This window comes from Manihot esculenta, chromosome 2, assembly GCF_001659605.2.
Source record: "Manihot esculenta cultivar AM560-2 chromosome 2, M.esculenta_v8, whole genome shotgun sequence".
Classification (NCBI taxonomy): Eukaryota; Viridiplantae; Streptophyta; class Magnoliopsida; order Malpighiales; family Euphorbiaceae; genus Manihot; species Manihot esculenta.
The window spans coordinates 4827198-4845254 of record NC_035162.2 but is presented as its reverse complement, the minus strand read 5'-3'; the positions used below and the strand labels follow the sequence as shown (position 1 = coordinate 4845254).

The window sequence follows — 18057 nt, the reverse complement described above, 5'->3', positions numbered from 1 at the left end:
ATCTAAGAATTGATTGTAAAAAAGTTTGAAGTTCACGTTAGTAAATTTCTCAAGCAAGCTCTGTCTTCTACTACCTTCAACAAGGACATGAAGCTTAATAGAGGGAGAAAAACCCTACAAGTGTATAACGCAAACGGCAGCCCACTCGCTATGCGCTAACGCAAGAAAATGGTTCTTTTTTTTTTTTTTAACAAGAGAAAAACCTCTCCCAAGCTCCGTTAAAGGATTCAATGTAATTCGAATAAAAATAACACAGAACTGTATTCACACAAACGGGAAACAAAATAGGATTGGAAGATGGAAAATATAAGCAAGAGATACCCTTTTGGAAGAGCTCGGCTGTCTTCGTGGCCTTCTTACTCTTCCTGTTCTTCTCCTTCCCCTCCAGTTTTCCTTTCAAGTTTCCCACGTCTCTGAACAAATTCCCGTCTTTCTCTGTAAAAACTGCCGTCAAGAGAAGAGAATGCTAATGCAGGGAGGAGCAGGGCACCACAGCTTTTTTAACGGGTGGTCTCAGCTTTCCGCTGTTTCACCTGCCCTGAGTACTAACCCGGTTCGTTTACCTAATGAACCCGGTTCAAGTTTTTCTTTTTTTCTTTTTCAATGTGTCCCTGCCGTTCCTGGATAACACGTTCCTCCTCTAGTGGGTCTCAATTTCTATCCTTTTTACCTCAATAATTCTCCTATATTCAATTGCTTACTCCACAATTTGAGAGCAATTACATACCCAGAAATATCATTAAACTTATAGCAGGAGTCCAAACCAAGATGGCTACTTTAGCCCCTCCGAGCAATGAAACTCAACTAGTTCAAAGCATATATGCAGCAGTACTAAAGGGCGGCTGGAAGAATCTCTTAACACCCAGGACGGGATCTGGTCTTACCACAACAACCGTTCACCAGGTACTATTGCAGCTTTCTTTATATAACCATAATCCTTCTCTTTCTTGGGCATTCTTCAAATGGATGGAATCATCGATACCTAATTATAAACACTCGTTACAATCTTCGTGGACAATGATTCACATTTTAACCAAGCACCAACACTTCAAGACTGCCCAGTGTTTAGTTGAGAAGATTGCTTATAAGGATTTCTTGTCAACTCCATCAGTTTTGAGTGCTTTAGTGAGGCTCATGACGACCCAGATGTGAGTTCTCATGTTTGTAGCTGGCTTGTGATTGTTTATGCGAATTCCAAGATGACACAGGAAGCTCTTCAGGTTCTTGAGCACATGAGGGTACATGGGTTTAGGCCACATTTGCATGCTTGTACTGTCCTATTGAATTCTTTGGTCAAGGATAGGCTGACCGATATGGTGTGGAAAGTTTATAAAAAGCTGGTTAGAATTGGAGTTGCAGCTAATATTCATGTCTACAATGTGTTGATTCATGCTTGTTGTAAATCCGGGGATGTGGAGAAAGCAGAGAAGTTACTAAGTGAAATGGAATCAAAATGTGTTCTTCCTGATCTTTTCACATACAATACGTTAATTTCATTGTATTGCAAAAAGGGTATGCATTATGAAGCTTTGTGTGTTCAAGATAGAATGGATAGGGGACGAATAAGCCCGGATATTGTTACTTATAATTCACTTATTTATGGTTTTTGTAGAGAAGGTAGAATGAGAGAGGCACTGAGGCTTTTTAGGGAAATTAAAAATGCTACTCCTAACCATGTGACTTACACTACCTTGATTGATGGGTATTGTAGAGTGAATGGCCTTGACGAAGCATTGAGATTGCGAGAAGTTATGGAAGCACAAGGGCTGTATCCCACAGTTGTTACTTACAATTCAATTCTGCGTAAGTTATGTGAGGAAGGCAGGATAAGAGATGCAAATAAGCTCCTCAATGAGATGAATGAAAGGGATATTGAACCGGATAATGTCACATGTAACACATTGATTAATGCTTATTGCAAGATAGGGGATTTACAGTCAGCTTTAAAAGTGAAGAGCAAAATGGTGGATGCTGGATTGAAGCTAGATACGTTTACTTACAAAGCGTTGATCCATGGATTCTGCAAAATTCAGGAGATGGACAGTGCCAAAGAGCTTTTATTTAGCATGCTTGAAGCAGGATTTTCTCCTAGTTACCACACCTATTCATGGCTTGTAGATGGTTACTGTGATCAACACAAGGAAGAGACGGTTATCAGACTCCCAGACGAGTTTGTAAGAAGAGGTCTTTTTGCTGATATATCCTTATACAGGGCACTAATAAGGAGATTTTGCAAAAGAGAAAAGGTTGATTGTGCTCAAAGAATATTTAAGCTCATGCAAGAGAAGGGCATATTGGGAGATAGTGTTACACATACTAGTCCAGCATATGCATACTGGAAACTTGGAAAGGCAAACGCTGCTTCAGATATATTGGATGAAATGTACAGAAGAAGGCTTATGATTACTGTGAAAATTTACAAGTGTTTTAATGCTTCTTATGCTGGTGACAGCAGCATCTTAAGTCTCTTCTGGGATCATATGGTTGGCAGACGCTTAATGTCAAAGAGTATATTAAAAGATTTGGAGCAGATAAATTAACACTCATGAGGGAATCTAAGGCCTGGACAAGTTGCCAGCTTCAATGCCTAATGTTATTTTTAGGTGATACTGTATACTGGTTCTTCTCTCAGCATGAGATGTCAGATGTTGATTGGACTAAGAAGAAGATGATTGCAACTATATTCTTCCTGACCATACAATAAAGTTCTAGAGAACCAAAACTGTAAGGAGAAACTTGATGTATAGATTTGTGTAAGTGTTTTTAATGTCCAGAAGACATAGATAGCGGCATGAATCACGTCTGTTCATGGCCAAAATGTGGAGTTCATTGTAAACATAAAGCAGCTGTCTTCTTGCTAATGCATTGCGACTTCTCTTTGCCAATACTCTTTGTTGATGAGCGGATATGTATAAGGCTTAGCTGGAATTCAACTGGAAAAGGTTCTGATGAGAATGTGAGATTTCAAATCATGATGCAAACTAATGCACAGTTCTGGGCACATATCCCTTTTTCGTGGAGAACTGGTAGCATCGTGATCTTGAAGTGGTGAGTGTAAACTAGCACATAGTGGGAAGTGAGCACTTTGGGCTTCAATAAATTTGCCTTAAAAAATATACACTGGTTATGCTAGCAATAAAATAAATTTGAACCATGGATTTGGAGCACTTGTAGCACCACTAGCTTTTCTTCAACCGATAGGCATGTGTAATAAACCTTCAATGTCTGGAGTGCAAAAGTATACTTTGTTAAATTAAAATTGGAAAATAGATAAATAAAGAGTGATGAAACTGTTACCTTCTAAAGCTAAACAGATGAAGTTAAGATGTGCCATGTCTTGTTGCAAAAAGAGTTTGTAAATGAACAGTGAAGAAATTATATGGTACTCATGAACACGCTACCAGAATGATATTATAACAGAGTCTTAGATGACTTTGAGATATCACCGTTTTTGCTTCACATGGTTGTCCAAGTTATCAAATTTTTTAATACATTGATTGATTTATTAAATTAACAATAAATTATAAAAAATAATAAAATAATTTCTCATTGTATTGTTTCCGTTAACACCGAGAAAGCTGGAGGTTTATTATTATATGGAAAGAAGAAAAAGGAAAAGTTTAATGATTATCTTTAAATAAAAAAATACCTAATTAACAAGGAAAATTCCAAATGTAAGGCTTTAATTAACAATTTTCTTTTAAGTTAAGATTTCAATTTAGAAAATCCGGATTTGTTAGTTTGGAAATAAAATAATGAATTGTTATTACAATATCTTACAAAATTAAAATGATATATAATGGAGATAATCAATCAATCATATTTCATAAAAATAAAAAAAATAAAAATGTTAATGGGCTTGGCCTTCATGAAATTACCAAACTATTTCAGCCCATGGGCTGCAATTATTGCCAAGTTGAGTGGGCGTTTTAGGCCTCTTCTCCTCTAGACAGCACCACGTCCACCGCTACTGAAGCAAGCAGAAACAACTCTCAATCCTTGCACCGAGCTTTGGAAGAAATACTTGGCTTAGCGAGCGGCAACAAAGATCAGAGTTTTCACGGTCATGGCTCTCAACCTCCGTCAAAAACAAACCGGTAATTTTTCTTTGCTCTAGATTCTCATTCTTCCTTCAAGCTTAAACGCTGGTAGTCGGTTCTTTTCTCAATTTTCTTGTATAATCACCGACGTTGATCCTTGTTCTTCTACGAATTGAATGAACTGATAGTTTGTTATTTTGATCTGTTTATTTTGAATGTAGAATGTATAATCCGGATGCTAAACCTAAATCAACCTGTAAATGCAACTGGTACTGCCAATGAAGAGGTGTACAAGATCTTGATTTATGACAGATTTTGCCAAAATATCTTATCCCCGTTGATTCATGTCAAGGATCTGCGCAAGCATGGGGTTACTCTCTATTTCCTTATTGATAAGGATCGGAAACCCGTTCATGATGTCCCAGCTGTGTACTTTGTTCAACCAAGTCAAACCAACATTCAAAGAATTATTTCTGATGCAACTCGCTCGGTTTATGATAGCTTCCACCTGAATTTTTCATCTTCGATCCCTCGTCCACTTCTTGAGGATCTTGCATCTGGGACCCTGAATTCGGATTCTATACAGAGGATTTCCAAGGTGCATGATCAATATTTGGAGTTTGTGACTTTGGAGGATAATTTGTTTTCATTAGCCCAGAAATCTAGCTATGTTCAATTAAATGATCCGTCTGCTGGGGATAGGGAGATTGAGGAGATAGTTGAGAAGATTGTTAGTGGTTTGTTTTGTGTGCTGGCAACCCTGGCTGTTGTCCCCGTTATCAGGTGCCCACGGGGAGGGCCAGCAGAGATGGTGGCATCAGCATTGGATCAGAGATTGAGGGATCATTTGTTATCAAAGAATAACCTGTTCTCAGAAGGTGGTGGTTTTATGAGCTCATTTCAGAGGCCCATTTTGTGTATATTTGATAGGAATTTTGAGTTGGCAGTTGGGATACAGCATGACTTTAGGTATCGCCCCCTTGTTCATGATGTGCTTGGACTGAAGCTGAATAGGTTGAGCGTGCAGGGGGAAAAGGGAGGGATGAAGTCATATGAGTTGGATAGTTCAGACCCTTTCTGGGTTGCAAATGGGTCTCTGGAATTTCCTGAAGTTGCTGTGGAGATTGAGACACAATTGAATAAGTACAAGAAGGATGTTGATGAGGTGAACAGGAGGACTGGTGGAACGGATGGGACAGAATTTGATGGAACAGACCTGATTGGTAATACTAAACATTTGATGAATGCAGTGAACTCACTGCCTGAGTTGACAGAGCGGAAGCAGGTGATTGATAAGCACACAAACATTGCAACTGTGTTATTGGGTGAGATCAAGGAGAGGTCTCTTGATTCATATGCGAAAAAGGAGAATGACATGATGGTCAGAGGTGGGATTGATCGTAATGAACTTTTGGGTGTGCTTAAAGGGAAGGGGTCCAAGATGGATAAGCTGAGATTTGCAATCATTTACCTTATATCCTCCGATAGCCTTAACCAGTCAGAAGTTGAATCAGTGGAAGCAGCTCTTCGGGAGTCTGAGGTTGATACTTGTGCATTCCAGTATGTGAAGAAAATCAAGTCCTTGAATGTTTCATTAGCATCAGCAAATTCTGCAAGTAGGAGTCATATTGTAGATTGGGCCGAAAAGCTTTATGGACAGTCAATTAGTGCTGTGACAGCTGGTGTTAAGAACTTATTATCTAGCGATAGGCAGCTTGCTTTAACAAGGATTGTGGAAGCTTTGATGGAAGGGAAACCTAATCCTGAAATCGACTCTTACCTTGTGTTTGATCCTCGTTCTCCTAAGTCAGGGGCTGGTAGTAGCCATCTCAAAGGGCCATTTAAAGAAGCCATGGTGTTCATGATTGGTGGCGGTAATTATATGGAGTATGGGGGCTTGCAAGAGCTTGCACAGCGCCAGCAGCCTGTCAAGCATATTATCTATGGAACAACAGAAATTCTCACTGGAGCAGAGTTTGTTGAGCAGCTCACACTCTTGGGGCAGAAGATGGGGCTTGGTAGTACTGCTGCAACTGCTTCCACTCATTAATACGAGGAGTTTTGTACATGAACTTTGAAGCAGGTTGTTCTCTGCTTTATGCATCAAAGAGGAGACTGGCCACCATGAGTTGTGTTACCATTTGATTTAGAGTAGGCTTTGCTGATAATTAGTTTGCCGCAAGACTTTGACTGTATCTTCACTGCACCTGAGGAATGCCATCTTTCATGTATTTGAGGAGGTATTTGCTATCAAAGAGCATTTCTAATATTTTAGCATCTTGTGGTTATAATTTTTTTGCTTTTGCCTACGGCATTGCAGAAATTTCTCTATTTTCATCCACTTCAATTTATGAGTGTTCTTTCGATTCATTTTATGAGTATGCTTGTTATTTCATTGTTTATGTTGATTTTTTTAAAAAAAAAATCCTAAAAAAATGCCACAGAATCAAAGTATTATTTAGAATATGTCGATGAATGAAGCATGATCTTGCATTTTGTTGGTGATTAGGATGAGAAGTGATAAGAAACCATCTTGTAGAATAATTGGGTTTTCCAATACTTGTCCTGAATATAATCAAATTTTCTTTTTTATAATTCATTTAAATTGCATTCAAATTCGAAATATCTCAAGTTTGGGTTTAAATGTGAGCATCCTTTAATGCATCTCAAGATAATTTTAAAATATATTTTACACATATTTAAAATAAATGCTTGAGCTTCCGTTGTTTTTTATCTACATTTCTAGTAGCGGTATCATCAAATATATGGGAGCAAATTTTCTTGTAATGTCCTATTGAATTCTTTGGTCAAGGATAGGCTTACTGATATAGTGTGAAAAGTTTATAAGAAGATGGTTAGAATTGGAGTTGCAGCTAATATTCATGTCTACAGTGTGTTGATTCATGCTTGTTGTAAATCCGGGGATGTGGAGAAAGCAGAGAAGTTGCTAAGTGAAATGGAATCGAAATGTGTTCTTCCTCATCTTTTCAATACAATACGTTAATTTCATTGTATTGCAAAAAGGGTATGCATTATGAAGCTTTTGTGCGTTCAAGATAGAATGGATAGGGGACGAATAAGCCCGGATATTGTTACTTATAATTCACTTATTTATGGTTTTTGTAGAGAAGGTAGAATGATAGAGGCACTGAGGCTTTTTAGGGAAATTAAAAATGCTACTCCTAACTTTGTGACTTACACTACCTTGATTGACGAGTATTGTAGAGTGAATGACATTGATGAAGCATTGAGATTGCTTGAAGTTATGGAAGCACATGGGCTGTATCCCACAGTTGGTACTTACAATTCAATTCTGCGTAAGTTATATGAGGAAGGCAGGATAAGAGATGCAAATAAGCTCCTCAATGAGATGAATGAAAGGAAGATTGAACCGGATAATGTCACATGTAACACATTGATTAATGCTTATTGCAAGATAGGGGATTTACTGTCAGCTTTAAAAGTGAAGAGCAAAATGGTGGATGCTGGTTTGAAGCTAGATAAGTTTACTTACAAAGCGTTGATCCATGGATTCTGCAAAATTCAGGAGATGGACAGTGCCAAAGAGCTTTTATTTAGCATGCTTGAAGCAGGATTTTCTCCTAGTTAGCACACTTATTCGTGGCTTGTAGATGGTTACTGTGATCAACACAAGGAGGAGACGGTTATCAGACTCCCAGACGAGTTTGTAAGAAGAGGTCTTTGTGCTGATATATCCTTATAGTGTGCACTAATAAGGAGATTTTGCAAAAGAGAAAAGGTTGATTGTGCTCAAAGAATATTTAAGCTCATGCAAGAGAAGGGCATATTGGGAGACAGTGTTACACACACTAGTCTAGCATATGCATGCTGGAAACTTGGAAAGGCAAAAGCTGCTTCAGATATGTTGGATGAAATGTACAGAAGAAGGCTTACGATTACAGTGAAAATTTACAAGTGTTTTAATGCTTCTTATGCTGGTGACAGCAGCATCTTAAGTCTCTTCTGGGATCATATGGTTGGCAGACGCATAATGTCAAAGAGTATTATGTAAGATTTGGGGCAGATAAATTAACACTCAGGAGGGAATCTATAGGCTTGGAAAAGTTGCCAGCTTCAATGCCTAATGTTATTTTTAGGTGACACTGTATACTGGTTCTCCTCTCAGCATGAGATGTCAGATGTTGATTGGACTAAGAAGAAGATGATTGCAACTGTATTCTTCCTGACCATACAATAAAGTTCTAGAGAACCAAAACTGTAAGGAGAAACTTGATGTATAGATTTGTTCAAGTGTTTTTAATGTCCAGAAGACATAGATAGCAGCATGAAGCACGTCTGTTCATGGCCAAAATGTGGAGTTCATTGAAAAAATAATAAAGCAGATGTCTTCTTGCTAATGCACTGCGACTTCTCTTTGCCGATACTCTGTTGATGAGCTGATATGTATAAGGTTTAGCTGGAATTCAACTGGAAAATGTTCTGATGAGAATGTAAGATTTTGAATCATGATGCAAATTAATGCACAGTTCTGGGATCTGCATCAATTTTTAAGGTTAGTACACATGTTTTATTTAGCTCTAGGGTGATCTTTTCCATATCCCTTTTTCGTGGAGAACTGGTAGCATCGTGAACTTGAAGTGGTGACTGTAAACTAGACCATAGTGGGAAGTGAGCACTTAGGGCTTCAATAAATTTGCCTTAAAAAATATACACTGGTTATGCTAGCAATAAAATAAATATGAACCATGGATTTGGAGCACTAGTAGCACCACTAGCTTTTCTTGCACCGATAGGCATGTGTAATAAACCTTCAATGTCTGGAGTGCAAAAATATACTTTGTTAAATTAAAATTGGAAAGTAGATAAATAAAGAGTGATGAAACTGTTACCTTCTAAAGCTAAACAGATGAAGTTAAGATGTGCCATGTCTTGTTGCAAAAAGAGTTTGTAAATGAACAGTGAAGAAACTCGGGACTAGAACTGTATTTAGCTATTTGTTTTCACAAAATAACAAAAGTTAGTATGATGGTCAGATTTCTCATTGACTCTATAATCGGTAATTTAAGAAATTTGTAAAATTAATGACAATAGCGTTCAGCTTTAGTTAAAGCAACGATAAACGCTTCTAGGGATGGACTGCCTAAGCTAATTTGACATGTATGCCAAAGTAGTTTTTAGCATTTCCTCGAAATGTTATCCGTATACTATTCACTGTTGATGTAGAAGACTAGTAAATTACCCATAGTTGAGTTACCTTGATGAAACACTTTTTTTAAATGATGTGCAAAACTTGTATCACAGATAAGCAAACAAAAAGGAAGACCAGTATATTAGTACCCTTGATCCAGATAGGGAATGCAATTTACTGGTTTTATTCTGGATCTAGTGTAGAATTGGATCTACACTGGTGTGGAATGGAGAGAGAGAGAGGAAGCTCAAGGAATCTAGATGCTTATTAATTTATGAGGGATATGCTGATTTCAGGCCTCTGGTGAGAGACTATCACAGACCTTACTAGTGTTATCAATGTGGCAATTTAATTACGCTATGGTCTTGATCTTAACTTGAGTCTCTAAGATGGAACTGAACTATTAATTTCTTAAAGTTGTGCAAGTTCCTGGAAATCTGGAATGTTGGTGGTAGTGGTAGCATGAATGTGGTATTATGATGGTTAAGCAATGCTGCAATTGAAAGGCTCATGACTTTATATTAAAGCTGATCCCATTTTAAAATTTTGTAGTAGTATTTTTCTCTTTTTTATGACTTCAATTGAATTTGTGTATATACTTGACGTTATATTATTTGTTGGTAACTGATTCTTTGGCAATGGTAAGAGGAGTTAGCATTGACCTAAAGTGATTGTCTTCTGGGTTTGTATCCATACAAGTCTTTACAAAACATTCCTAAGTGAGCCATGAAAAAACACTTGATGAGCATCAGAAATCTTGGACAAATACAAAGAAATTATATTGATCTTGTACATGAAACAGTTTGGAGTTTGACCTTTGTCTAAATTCATAACTCCTTTGCTGCCTCTCCAGAGAATCCTTGGCAGGTAAGCTCTAGTGACTTTATACTATGAAAATTCAAATAAGTCTAATTTCATCCTTTTGATCATAGCTCCTGAAATTTTTCATGCAAGTTCAAATTAGTCCTGCTCTTATAAAACATTATATTTTTATTGGTAATATATTATTTTCTATAATTTTTAAATGTTGAGTAATTTTAATTAAAATAAAAATTGAAGAACACAGTCAATATTCTAGAAATTAACAATAAAGCTACCCAAAAGTTAAAGGACATCTTCAACCCAGGCGCTCTTGTGTTGTTTAGCAGCTTAATTGATTAGAGATTACCAGAGTGAATGAACACACAGCTCGTTTAGCAAACTACACCCTAAAAACTTTAACCCAGAATAAAAATAATGATAATGATTATAAAAAATTAAATGGTAAGGGGAGAAATATAGCAATGACATTTAAAGTTTTCTCCCTCATCAAAGGGCTAAAAAATCTCAACATCAATAATGGCTACGCAAATAGCAGAGGTAAGCTTGAATCTAATTTTGACAAGCGTACGTATCAAGCATTGCATTGGCTTTAAAGCACGGCGTCTACAACACCCAATCAACAAATCTCTCAAGGCACTGGAGCTTATAGTTGATCAGAGTTTTTTATTTATTTTCTGCTTTTATACTAACCGAAGAGATGGCCGACAACTCTCAGAAGATGCGCTACCATACCGGTGAGGCCAAGGGCCAAGCTCAGGTAATCACCTTTAAAAAAACTCTTATTATGTTTTTACTGTTGGATTATCAAATAAACTCTTTAGAGAAATAAATAGGGAAATTGTTTTGCTTCGGGATAAGACTAGCAACGCGATTGACAGGGCTAGCAGTGCCGCTCAATCTGCACAGGAATCAGTTCGAGAGGTTCTTTTTCTTCCTTTCTTTTTTGGGATCAACAACATACAACATGAGCTTTGACAAGCAGACAAACACTATTCTATTTATTTATTTGGGTTTTTGGTGTGTATGTGTATAGTTGGCACAGGGCGCAGCTGATCATGCTGTGAAGGATGCTTCTGGGATGAACAAATGAACATGGAAAGTTTCATCACTAGCTTTTTTTTGTTTGGTATAATGACGAGAGCTCTCTTTATTTGTAGTTCTGTCACTCTCTCTCCTTTTTGTTTCTTCGTTTAATGCAATTTTGAATCTCTTTCTCTATATATCAGCTTTATGTCATGCCCATTCCATTTATGAATTCAACAATCAAATCAATAATAAAATTTTGTACAAGAAATAGAATATTATGCAGGGTATTTTACTTAATATTACTTGTTTATTCCATAAATAATATAATTTAACCATGTTGCCTTTTAGGTGGGTGGATATTTGATTAAATAAGGTTACATGTTTAAATTTAAATTTTTAACTTTTGAAATATTACCATATTAAAATTAATTAGAAAAGATTATTATGTAATCTATATAATATATATTTCTTAATTTTGAAAAATACGATTTAATATTTTAAAAAATCTATTAATTGTTAGGTTAATTTTAGTTATTAATTATTAAAAAAATTCATTAATTAATTATTATGTTAATTTTAATTATTACTTAAATACTTAAATGTATTAAATGTTTTAAATATTAGAAAATTCATAAGTAGATTTTTTATAAAAATATGAGATCAATTTTTTTAAATTATACAAATTAAATATTAAAATATTAAATATTTAAAACTAACTGATTATTGTTTTTATTATATAAGAATTAAATTATAAATTTTTAAATTAATTATACTTTCGGCCTTGATCGGGTATGGGCTAGAACCCAATATTTTCATAGGTCCATCAGAAACTCCAGCTCACTCTGTTGTAAAACCAAAACCACCCTAATCCTCGCTAAAACCCTAAAATACACCACTCGCGTCTCTCTCTCGGGTCTCAAGAACATAGAAATGAGACATTCATGGAGATTACTAATCTTCCGAAATTGCCCTAGCTTGTCCTTCAGAAACCATGCTCACTCCTCCCATCCTCATTTCCAGGTACATTCCTCTTCCCCTTCTCTTCGCTCTTTCTATTCGCTTCATGCGCCTTCTCGTCAAGTTCATTTCGCAGACCCTAAGAACCCCATAAATTCCAAAATCCCAATTGCTCGTAATTTCTCGTCTGAGCCACTGGTTGATTCCAAAAAGGACGCAGATCATTGTTTTCTAATATCTGATATTTTCACTAAATTTACTGATGCCAATGACATCGCCAAAGAATTGGAGTTGAACAGTGTGGTTATTGACCATGAGTTAGTATTGAAGGTGTTGAAGTCCCTCGAGTCCAGCCCTGATGCGGCTCGAAGGTTTTTTGATTGGGTTTTGGAGAGGGACAGTAAGAAATTGAGTTCCAAAGCTTATAATTTGATGTTAGGTATCCTGGGAGTTAATGGATCGGTCGAAGAGTTTTGGGCTTCAGTTGAGACCATGAAGAAAAAAGGTTATGGTGTGTCGAAGGGTACACGGGATAAAGTAGTGGAGAAATTTGAGAAAGAAGGACTAAAGAGTGATCTGGATAAACTGAAATCAGTTTTTGCAACAATATCTGTGGATAATTCTGTGGAAAAGATTGGTTTGAGTGTGAGTAGGATTGTTAGGAATCAAGTTTGGGGAGAGGGTGTTGAACTGCAGATTAAGGATTTAAATGTAACATTTTCAAGTAATTTGGTGAAGGTTGTGTTGGAGAATTTAGCTATGGAACCCATAAAAGCATTGGTATTTTTTAGGTGGGTCGAGGAGAATCGGCTGTTTAAGCATGATGAAAGGAGTTATAATGCAATGGCAAGGGTTCTGGGAAGGGAAGATTGTGTTGACAGGTTTTGGAAGGTTGTTGATGAAATGAGGAGCAATGGACATGAAATGGAGGAGGAGACGAATGTTAAGGTTTTGGGACGGTTTGTGAAGAGGAAAATGATTAAGGAGGCTGTGGACTTGTATGAGTTTGCAATGGCTGGTGCTAATAAGCCTTCAGTGCAATGTTGCACCTTTTTGTTAAAGAAGATAGTGGTTAGTAAAGAATTGGATATGAATTTGTTTTCAAGGGTTGTAAGAATCTTTATTGGGAATGACTACTTCTTGACAGATTCCATGCTTCATGCAGTTCTTAAATCTCTAACCAGTGTTGGTAGATTTGGAGAGTGCAATAAAGTTTTGAAAGAAATGAAGGAAGCTGGGTATGTAGCTAGTGATAATCTGCAAAGTAAGATTGCATTCAGGCTTAGTAGTGCCAGCGACGAGAATAAAGTGAGTGAATTTGTGGATCATATGGAAGCATCTGGAAGTTATTTGGATTACAAGGCCTGGGTATCTTTAATTGAAGGGCATTGTGCATCCGGGGATCTTGAAAGTGCATCTGATTGTTTCCAAAATATGATTCTAAAGGAGGGAGTTTCTAACGCTGGTTATTCCTTTGAATCTTTGGTAAATGCATATTGTTGCAAGAACAGAGCGGTAGATGCAAGCAAGCTTCTGCATGGATATGTTCGTCATAACCAGCTAGAGCCTTGGCATACTACCTACAAAGTACTGATAAGTAAATTATTGGTTCAGGATGGATTTACAGATGCCTTGAATCTGTTGGATTTGATGAGGAACCAGGGTTTTCCTCCTTTTGTGGATCCATTTATTAAGCAAGTATCAAAATCTGGAACAGGTGATGATGCTGTTGCTTTCATGAAGGCTATGACTTCCAAAAGATTTCCATCTACGTCAGTGGTTCTTCGTTTATTCAAAGCTTTTTTCAAGGCTGGGAGGCACGCTGAAGCACAAGTTTTCCTGTCCAAATGCCCACGCTACATCCGTAACCATGCTGATGTTTTGAATATTTTCTGTTCAACGAAATCTTGTGAAAATACTGATTCTGCTGCTGTGGCAGTATAGAGATTGATGTAGTTTGGCATCTGTTCAAAAGTTCTGGTATTGAAAATTTTGACACCCACTTTGAACCTTGCCTTTGGAGTATGATGAACTTTGATGACTTGAAATAAAATTCAATTAATACAGTTCTCCAAAATATTTTATCTTGCCTTTTTGGGCGTATCGTATTAGTAAGAGATTGATTAAATGGCTTCGTTAGTTATTCTATGTGTGGGACTGGGAAGTAGTCATAATATTAGCTTTCTTAACATCCTTGAAGTCATAATGCATCTGGCTGATGATTTTGTTGTCAATTGACAAACATAAATTTGAACATATCGACCTGTTTAGTACGACCTTGTTGGTGAATATGGCTTGAACATGCAGTAAGCTAAGGAGTCGGTCTTAAAGTGATTCCTTGCAAGTGCCTTTTTTAATAGATTATACATGATTTGCAACAGCTGGTTTTCTATTTAAATATCGTTCCTTGAAAACTAAATGTTTGGGACTTCTCTTAAATCGTGCTTGGATTCTGGGAATGAACTCCGCCTCTTAAAACACAAATCAATACAAGGATCATCTTCCACTTTAAGGCATTTTTTTCTTGGATGAAAACAGAGGTTCTACGTGATGATGATGATGGAATTTGAGTTATCAATTTCCAAATTTTGTCGAACTCTAAATTTATTTATAAACAATTATTAAAAACACATTTAATTAAATTTTAATATGCAAGTACCTTTTGAAAAAAGTTAAGATTTCAAATTAGAATTTAATTTCTAAATAATAATAAGTAAATAAGTAAGTATTTTATTTTATTTTAATAAATGTATTTATTTAATATATTAAAACTACATGACAAAGTAAATGAACAAAATTTTTCATGCCTAAGTTATTGGCATTATTAATTATTCAAATAATAAATGAATTAGTAAAGTTGAAAACTCTTTTCATTTTTTTTCACGATAATCTGGGTAATAGTATATTAATATAATTATTTTAAATTAGTAAAAATAATTTATATAGTAATTTCGTATACTCACGCAATTATATTACCTAAACATAATATTGTAGAAAAATCCAAAATTATCTTTTTATTTTTTTCTTTAAGTCCGATCGGGTTATCCAGTTGAGTGATACTAAATTTTTCAAAAATAAGGGTTGATTCCAATCGATTAGTCGACTAAAATACCTAGCAAGTAGTTTCCTCTGGAAATATCAGCCGCATTCTAAAACACTTTTTAAAAACAAAAACAAAAAAAAAAATTACTACAAATGCTTAAATGCTGGTAAAAAAAAAAAAAAAGAATAATTGATGTTGGTGGCTGGGGACCATGGCATGAGCTCAGACAGACATACGCATCCTGTAGCTGAGAGTAGGATTTCAGAGATTGTTTCTTGAGTGGCTAAACAGAGCAGGCTTTCATCGGATTGCCATTCAGGAAAAGAGCAGGAAATTTCTTCATTTATTCTTCACAAGCATACATTGGTCAGCTTTTTTTTTTTTTTTTTTTTTTTTTTTTTTTTTATCCATTTGGGAAATCAGCCATTAGCTTAGATTGGTGAGACATGGCAAAAACTGACATATATAATTTCATCAAATCATATTTCTAATGATAAAAAGTCTCTTCCGATACAAACAATTTCCTTAGACTTAGGAACAGTACCATCCTTTTTTAATCACTTTATGCTCATTAACAATGATTAGGTGATTGTGTTAGTACTAGCTGAATCATCTAGATCTCTTCACTGTGGGTAATTTTCTCGACAACTGTTGTTTATAATTCTTTAGAGAATATGAAGCATACTCAACTGTTTGAGAAAATGACTCAACGTCTGCTCTTTTCCCCATCTCCTTTCTAATCTCTAACAACCTGTTAATGTTTGTTCGCGTTGTTATTACCACAAAAACTTGTCAGCAAAGGGGATCTAATGAGACTTGTCGACGAGCAAAACGTGATGAAAGCGACCCAACAAAGGATCAAATTTCCAATTTCTTGCTCTGTTTTGTTGGGACATTAGACCGAATTTAATTCTAAGAGTCGGATGATAGTGGAAGGTTCTTGTTGGAGGATTGTGTTTTAGCTGAAGATGGTTTGAGTCAGGGGGGATGGATTTCCTCTATGTTTTTACAGATAATATGACAAAAATTGCCATCATCTCGTGATGATTGATGGGTGTTACTTGTGTGCAAATGTTTTTTACGTACGACTGTGTGAGTTGAATCTGTGCAAGAGGGGACCTGGCTAGCAAAGGCATATGGGTCTAATTCTAACTGGGATCTATATTTTTGCAGGCTGGCTATCTAGGTTTATGTCCATCTCAGAAATCTAGAGGATTCATTCTACGTGAGCTCGTAAGATATAGCTAAGATTTGGAGTTTTTCGTTCTTGATTAACTTATTATTACGTGCAAGGGAGGGTCTGGCTTCATGTGAAATTATTATTATTGTTATATCCATGCATGCAAATCTAGAGGGAATCTGAAGGTAAATTTCGTTTTTTTTTTCTTTTTCATGGCAGTATTTGGGGGTTAGTGAAATAGAGTTAAAATTATGATTTTAGTTTATTTTGTCTCATTCCACGAAAGAACGCGACAATCTTTTTTGGAATCTTGAGGTTTTTTTTTTGGTTGGATAATCAATGAATTATAGGAGCTGAAACTCAAAGCAAATACACAAAATCCTTAAACTAAGCATGAGAAACAACAATACCTCTACCAATAATATTTTTTTCACTAATCTTTAATGCCTGATTTTTTTTTTTTTTTAAGAATACTCTAATTAATCCTTAAAATCAATTTTCTCCGACTTTCGTTTTAACCATTTAAACCAAAATGTCTCGTGGGTAAAAAGGGAGAATGGTAAAAAAGAATGAGAAAGAAAAGAAGAATGCTATTATTGTTTCACAGCCGACACTATGTAAGAGAAAGGAAACACAGTGATTATAAAGGAGACATGGGTCCATATGTTATGGAACAAAATCTTATCATTTAATAATTTAAAAGTACTTTTTTATTAATTTTTTTTTAACCACATAAGTGTGCCGTTCAAAAATTGGCACTCCTACCTTCATGGTGTTTACAATCAGATATGTTAAAAAAAAACATCATCATCATCAACTGTATCTCTAGTGCAAGTGAAAAAAAAAAATGGGACCCAAATGTTTCCTAACAAAAAGCTTTGCTCTACACTAAGATGGTGCCTGTGCAAAATGCCTGTCTTTCATCTTGTGAACATATAAAATCACTTTCACTTTCTTGTCAATTACCCACCCTCTTCCCCCTTGTCCTTTGCTACTCACGCCATATATATATATATATATATATATATTAAAAAAAATTATTGATCAATCTAATTTGTAACATAAAAGTTTATTTGCAATTTTTACTGATTCTTTCATCGGCCAATTGAACATTATATTAATTAAATCTCGTATCTTAAGACTAAGAAATCATAGGGGCATGTGTTCAAATTCTCCTTTTTTTTTTCTTTTCACTTTCTCTTCTTTTTATTTTACTCTGCTTGAATGGGTATACATTAATTATTAATATTCTTTTCAAAAAGAAAAAAAGAATAATTGATTCTTGGCTTTAGAGCATGCCCAGATCTCAATGTGTAGGAATTAGCTTTCCATTTAGGGCTCTCTGAACTACGTGATTATCAGCCTTAGGATTCTCCGAACAGCATGATCAACTTCCTGTGGTTGCCTTAGCTTTGATGAACCAATTCATGACCCACTTGTTCACAGCTCAAAACCCTTATGGACAACACATCTATAAATATATACATCAAAGTGTTGTAAGAAGATGAATATGAGGTGAGGGAAGAGTATGATCAGAGAGAAGATGGGGTTGGAAGATATGGAGACAGGATGGGGTCTAAGCATGTCTGAACAAAACTTGAATTAATGGTGTAGAAGGACTTATATTGAAGTGCAGTGCTATATATTGTCTGAAGCAAATATGAAGTGGGGTCTCTGTACTTGTGCTAATCTGTCAATGTAAAAGAGGAGATATCCTCCAACAAATTACTGAGGGTAGTACGCTGATTTTTCTCTTACAGATTCATAGTGTTAAATTAATCAAGTTTGAAGAATTATTTATCCCTATTGCATGCCCTAA

At 35.8% G+C, this 18057-nt stretch overlaps 2 protein-coding genes and 2 pseudogenes across 2 annotated transcripts; all 4 read left to right on the top strand.

Annotated features, from left to right (window-relative positions):
* The first annotated feature begins 88 nt into the window (after positions 1-88).
* LOC110609674 lies at positions 89-3401 on the top strand (annotated as a pseudogene).
* Positions 3402-3935: 534 nt separating this feature from the next.
* Positions 3936-6410, top strand: LOC110608971 (SEC1 family transport protein SLY1). Its single transcript, XM_021748260.2, has 2 exons — positions 3936-4097; positions 4262-6410. Exons 1-2 carry the CDS (start codon positions 4067-4069, stop codon positions 6088-6090), a joined length of 1860 nt encoding a protein of 619 aa, XP_021603952.1. The 5' UTR covers positions 3936-4066; the 3' UTR covers positions 6091-6410.
* On the top strand, positions 6143-8595 carry LOC110608972 (annotated as a pseudogene).
* Positions 8596-11909: 3314 nt separating this feature from the next.
* Positions 11910-14092, top strand: LOC110610134 (pentatricopeptide repeat-containing protein At3g02490, mitochondrial). Its single transcript, XM_021750004.2, has one exon. The coding sequence runs from the start codon at positions 11989-11991 to the stop codon at positions 13957-13959; it is 1971 nt and encodes a 656-aa protein (XP_021605696.1). The 5' UTR covers positions 11910-11988; the 3' UTR covers positions 13960-14092.
* The last annotated feature ends 3965 nt before the right edge of the window (positions 14093-18057 follow it).